Source organism: Zootermopsis nevadensis, unplaced genomic scaffold, assembly GCF_977971745.1.
Source record: "Zootermopsis nevadensis isolate Lab colony 2312 unplaced genomic scaffold, Znev_1.0 Znev_ptg000012l, whole genome shotgun sequence".
Taxonomy (NCBI): domain Eukaryota; kingdom Metazoa; phylum Arthropoda; class Insecta; order Blattodea; family Termopsidae; genus Zootermopsis; species Zootermopsis nevadensis.
Genome location: NW_028259144.1, coordinates 2,985,961 through 2,992,912, shown reverse-complemented (window position 1 = coordinate 2,992,912; position 6,952 = coordinate 2,985,961). Strand labels below are relative to the sequence as shown.

The window sequence follows — 6,952 nt, the reverse complement described above, 5'->3', positions numbered from 1 at the left end:
TCGACTTGTATTTCTTTATTATTTTTACAATTCTTGCACCGTACATCAAATATCGTGCAATGTGAACAGATTTCCTGATTATTTCATTCACAAATATAAAATTAACATTTGATACAATAATTATCTTTTTTAATTTTTATTTCTGTCTAGTGCTATAAATTTTTTATTTGGTAACATTGGCAATTTTTGTCCACAGCTGACTGCTAAAAAAAAATTTGACTAGACAGAAACTTTGGAATACTACTTATTTCCAAGAATGAGATAAGTCAATTAACTTTTGTCACGTTTTCAAATTGTCTTGGTATTGCTGTGTCAAAATTTGGAAATTTAATGAAGTCTAAAATGGAAAAATGTTCTTCGGTAACTGGACACACTGTAATCTTCGTAAACAATTTTCAGAGAGATAGATATGTCCAGATAGAGATAAAAATATATGTTTCATGACAAGCGCACAATTCCTGAACCATAATTACTATCTAAACCAATACGGAAATACACAGGAAGATCAAGAAGGAAAATCCACATAAAGACGTAAAATAAGTCATAAAAAAATCGCTGTCAAAGTTAATCAAATTGCTAATGAAATGCATAGGCTTTATAAAAATTTCCCAGAAAAACAATGCATGGATCTAAAACATTTTAAAGTCTGCTGGTACTACAATTTATTGAATTAATCATTAACAATAAACATGCTGAATACTTTTACTTTTGAAGACAATATTTTGGGTCTAACATAAGGCATCCAAAACTGTAAATGTTGAATATCGAAAACCGACTCAATTTCCAAATTATTTCATTTTGTTATTACTGATCAAATTTAAACACATTATTACTGTGTTCTTAAACCAAAGATTTTGTATTGCCAGTGCATATTAACGCAGAAAATCAGATAATTCAGTTTTCATTTGTTTAATTCAAAAATGAGGTGCAAGAAATTTATAACGCTCCACGAGGATGGCAGCCACTTCTCAGTGCGTCATCTACAAGAACATGTTAGAACTATCGTCTCCCGAAAGCACTATGCAAGATGGCGAAACATTTAATTTTTAAATACAATAAAACTAACATTCGTTCTCTTGTTATGAATAAGAAAGGATGAAAGATTCAAGTCGATAAATTTGTCAGAAAATATTCATTTTCCATTTTTGTCCACGTCTTATATTTCATAATGTGTTCATATTTTCGCCATTAATATATAACAAAGCTGTACTGATGTCACATCCCTTAAATTTATGTCACACGTCATATGAAACGAGGGCTGTAAACCCCTTGTGCCACGGCGCTACTGAAAGTATGGCTCGGCCTTGGCAGCTGCATCAGATGATAAGGGTTAATCAATGTTTCTTAAAATTGTTCATTGCTCAATTTAAGCAAATATTTAAGTAGCACCATTGTCATTAGCAACAGAAATAACGAATATTATGGCCACATATCTCACTCATGTTTGAAAGTTCCTGAATTTTCTCTATTCTAAATGGTTGCTTTCAACTCTGAAGATTTGTCACATTCATGCGATTTTGATGCTAAGTCAATGTTGAAGTCACTCACACATTCTGCACGTATTTGAACACAAGAAGCACGTTAGGCGTTTGCATTGTCTTCAACAATAATACATGATTAATTACCAGTGTCGAGATATTCTGTAAATCTCAAATAAATTTCACCATATCCTTCTTATCTGTAGAAAGAATGACATTGCCGATATAAACACAAAATAAATAAGTAAATAATAATTTTACTTCAGAGCTTTTCTCTTTTTCAAATTGATGAAGCGTAACATTATTCAAGCATCTGCAATTAAAAGCAGATATCAGATAATCTCCATGGAGATTACAGTTTGTGTTGGGCAAGGCCGTGGTCTAGGTAACACGGAGTTTTCCTCCGGGGGCTTCCCCGGTTTCTCCGTGGCATCCCAACAATTACTCCATTCACACACAGAAGAAGGCAATGGCAAACCACTTCTGGATCATCTGCCAAGAACGTATATGAACAGGTCCCAGTCCGAGAAAAGGGTGGAAGGATCCTGTTCATATGAACCTGTCGTCAGACAGAACACTAAATAAAATAATAAAATATAATAATATTATGGTAAATAATGAATTTCAGTAAATAGTTTTCTAGTCAGCCTAACATTCTGTAAAATAAAAGTAATTACTAAATTATTCAGACTAATACTGAGATTTTAACAGAATTTTCTCATATTTAAAAGCTACACAATAAATCATATTGTGAACATTTTATTGGTCATATAATGACTAAAGGAGAGGAAAACAGGAAAAATTTTCCAATTAAAACAGTTTTCTTTTACAATTAAATGTTTGTTAACAGACACGTATTAATCGCTGCCAAATTCAACGCTTTCGAGAGTTTACCTCAGAATGTCATTCTTTCACGATTTCCTGAAAAGAATAACAACAAATTTACAAGTATAACTGTACATATTCTAAAATTGTTGGACTTGTGATGAAGCTATACAAATTTATGCACACAACAGTAAATCTGAAACAAGCTGAAATTCAACGCAAAGACAAAGAATAATAAAAGTTGAGTTAATTAAAATTTCAACATATATAATCGTATACAGTATTCTGAATATCAAATTTAATAAATAAATAATACAAGTATAGTTAATATCCAAACAACAACAAATTAACAATTAACACATACATTATATTTAATTCACAAAACAACTAATATTTGTGATTTATCTCAAGTCACATTATTAATATTAACAAGTGGAGGTTTGTAAGTTTCTTTACAGCTTCGCTCCTCTTGCAAAAATGTACTTTACAGAAGAAGGACTGGATTATCTAAAATACCTGCACCATGAAATGTGATGAAAACTGTACCCTTAGGTTCTTATAAGCATACACCCACATCTTTATAGAAAATGTTGGGTTTACCTACATTTACTCACCCTACTCCCATATTTCAGAAAGATAGTTTCTAATATCTATGGACATATCGTCATAAAACTCTTTTCGATTAAAACGGTTATAAGAGTTATTTGGTGTAATTTTTAAATAACTGACTTGTCATTTTTTTCTAATGTTTTCTTCATAAAATATTTTATTGGTTTTACAGCTTCACATTATTAAGACTATGAAATGTAGTACATAATAATAAAACTTAAAATATTTACAATAGAAGAAATTAGATTTTGAAAAATTGTTAATATTTGAAGACTGTAAGAAATTCTCTGCAAAAAATCTGTTAATTTTGATTTTATTGACATAATCACGGTCCTTCAAACTATAATGATAATGAGAATATGTTGCTTATCAATTATTTTTTGCCTTTAACAGGAATAATGCGTTGATCTTGCATTTTAGGGATATGTAATTTATGAGAATTAATTACTGAACAAGTTTGGTTACCTCAGATATGAAACTGTTATTGGTCTTATTTTCATAGTTAATATTGGATATACATATTACTAACTGTCTAAGAAAATACCTTAGTTCAGATCCATATTAAAATCCTTTCAATCTTTTACAAGCAAATACTGCATTAATTATTAATTTGCTATGGTATAATACTCACTGTTGCTACATTAACAAGCAGCAGCCAGTACAAAATGTTACCAGTAACACCATTCACTATTTTGTACTGTCCAATACTTTCATATTTTATATGACAATCTAATTCAAAAATTCCGTAACCAGAAGTTCACATCACGTATTTGAAGATTTATTTTAAGTACTGATTAAAAAAAACAGAAATTATATTTCCAACATAAGACCTTGTTGGTGCGATGAATGTCTTGAAACATTTATTTTTATCTGGATAGGCAGTGACTCTTTATAATGCAAAAGTAAACATTATTTTCACATTAATGTTCATTATAAGCATTTGGTTTATGAAATATGCCACATGAAAGATTAACTTTTCATTATGGAGTCAATGAAGGTTCATTCCTAAGTCTCTAGACGGCAAAATCCCATGTCAATTATTTTAACAGATGGGGTAAAATTAAAATTCATTTCTTTGACCGTGCTTCTTGGATTGTGATCAGGTTTCTTCTTTATGTACTGAAGGATATAATGATCCTTTGACATTATTCTGATTGGCTATTTCATCTCGGAAGGCAAGGAATCCTAGCTGGGCGTGGGATGCTTCGTTAAGGGCCCGAGATCGAATACAGGCTCGGTACTGATCAGCTGATAGTTTCTGATGGCCCGGACCACCTGAGCATACCTGCAATATAAATGTAACATTTACTGACATGCGGTAGAATTCATGAGTATTGAAAATTAAATTCATATCTAATAAAAACACTAACATTTATAAGTGCTATCTAGTGTGAGATTTGAGATTCTGTTGTTCTGGGGTTTGCTGCCATGTGGACTTGTAGGTATTTTATGTACCTACAAATCCAGACAGTTTCACAAACCAGAACAACAACAACAACAACAATGACAATGTCCATTGTGTTACATAACCAAATATTCTACACATAAACTCAAACACATCAAAATTTCCCATGTAAATATGGGCTAAAAGCATTCATTTAAATAAATAATTAGCGTTTGTCCACTCATATGATATGCTTTACACCTTTATTTTGTTTTCAATCCTGTTGTTCACTTTGTGTCAACATTTTTATTACCCCCCCCCCCCCCCCCCCTGTTCAGTACCGCCAGTCTGGATTTCTCCAAGTTTTATTTCTTCTGACACCCAACCATTAAAAAATTACTAAATAGGCATAACGCTGAGGCTAAAACAAGTCATACTGGGTAAATTTTGTGAATAATATCCTTAATAATTCAGGCCTTGTAGCCACTAACCTTGTATGACTCTTAGACTGTAAAATATAAATTTCCAGAATGTTGCCTGCCTGCGACAGAGAACAAACATAGAATCTAAAAGGGTAAGGGGACATTCTTCACATTTGCTTTTTAAATCAGCCGTACCCTCATAATACAAATCCAGTAACTTAAGAATAAGTAACACGTCAAACGAAATTTATAATATAGGATTCCATTTTATTCAAAAATTGTTTATTTCGCTTGATTTAATATCAATCATTTACTAACTACAGACTGCAATCACGGGTTGCATATATTTTACTGTAAACATGTCAAATATTTGTCTTTTATAACAGAAAATTAATTTTCGCAACATGCAATTGAGAGAAACTTGTTTGGTATGAAATATATTTGAATACAACTGTTAGTATACCCATTAACAAGAACAATGATAATAAATACACTTATCGAATGAAACAATAAAATTAGAAACAGCAGTTTGTGGTCATTTTATTTATGAATTATGTGTTGCGGGCGAGTGCTAACGTTCTCAGGACAGTGTACTCTGGCAACACCTGTAGCGATTCTGTGGTCGTCCGGGGTCAGTGCGTCAACAGAGTTGTGAATATCACTGCGCCCAGTATATCTGGGATAGACCATTACAATTGTAGCGCATGTAAACACATTTCTGTACCCAGATGCAGTGTTTAGCACTCAGCCTAACTACATCAAATACAGTCCTTGAGAACCTGACAGTTACTCAGATACTTAACAAACATTCATGTTAACAATTATCAAGTGCCGGATGAATCCAGTTTACATAGTCACACCCAATTTAAGATCAATTTAACAGCGTCCTCATAACAAACTGGTGACGGGACCTAACCTACCTCCTATTTGATGAGTTTCTAGGTAGTAAAGAAGTCAGGTGTAAAGCTAACCATTCACCTCCACCTAGTGCTGAGGTTAAGAATATGTGGAGCTGTATCTCCACTCCTCCATTAGTCTGTATCACACGCTTAATCAAGGAACACAGAAAATGTTACCATTACCGCTCTGCTCATCTTTTCTTTTGGGTGATATCTCAGCGTTGTAAGACTTGAGGTTCTCACAGCGGTGAGTATGAAGATTTCCGTCTTCTGGGTTGTTGCGCTGTGTAGTCTGGTCGATGTTAACCAACGTTTCAGAGGTCATACTGCCTCCGTCATCAGGGCGATGAATATGCCAATAGGGTGTGAGGTGCTAGGTTTATAGGTTGGCTACACCTTTCACTTTCCAGCCTATAAACCTAGCACCTCACACCCTATTGACATATTCATCGCCCTGATGACGGAGGCAGTATGACCTCTGAAACGTTGGTTAACATCGACCAGACTACACAGCGCAACAACCCAGAAGACGGAAATCTTCATCTCAGCGTTTGTTTGGAGGGACTGAGGAAAACTACCCCAATCACGACAAACAAACTCCTAGCCAAAATTCGAGCCCAATTTTTTTCGAAAACGATAAATACTATGAAATCGATGCCATGAATTTAATTCTGATAGCAACAGAATTATTTATCTTATTTTGTTGTGTTTGTTGCTTCTTATATTATTATTGTAAATGGTCAACAGAAGACTGAATTCAACTGCCACCATAATTAATGGCAGTAGCAGTAGACTTAGTAGTATTAGTAGTACAAGAAGGCTAGTAATTACATTAATGACTACTAATATGAATGCATGGGTTACTTACAGTGTGTTCTTCCATGCACTGCATCACATGCAGTTGAACTGGGAGTGGATTAATGCATTCCGCAGAACAGTCTTCTCATGCCAAACACCCAAAAAGCCACTTGTGTAATTTCGCTCTTGCAGGAAATAACATCAAGTTGAGGTAGAAAGCAAAAACATGCACACGACAGAAACGTAAAACACAATACAAACAGAAACTATAAAACGCCATTCCGGACTTAAAACGTTATCATAAAAACAAACTGTTTAAAAAGCGCACGATTCTCACACGTTCTAATTTGTGTCCGAAATAAAAATGTACTAGTATTATAGAATATTGATTGGACTATCAATTTTTCGCCGAAGTTTGTATTCTCTTCCGACGATTCGATGCGATTCGAGTACATTAAAAAATATTTACAGGGTACTGTCAACACAAACGTCACAAACTTAGCTACAATGAATAAAAAACTTAAGATGTTTCACCCA

At 33.4% G+C, this 6,952-nt stretch overlaps 1 protein-coding gene across 2 annotated transcripts in view; it reads right to left on the bottom strand.

Moving 5' to 3' along the window:
• Csgalnact (Chondroitin sulfate N-acetylgalactosaminyltransferase) overlaps nt 1–6,952 on the bottom strand; it is a 157,215-nt gene continuing 150,263 nt past the window's right edge. For both annotated transcript variants that reach the window (XM_022082295.2, XM_022082297.2), the window contains exon 8: nt 1–4,197. In XM_022082295.2, the coding sequence (XP_021937987.1) occupies nt 4,012–4,197 (186 nt within the window). In that variant the 3' untranslated portion in view covers nt 1–4,011. The remainder of the gene's footprint in view (nt 4,198–6,952) is intronic.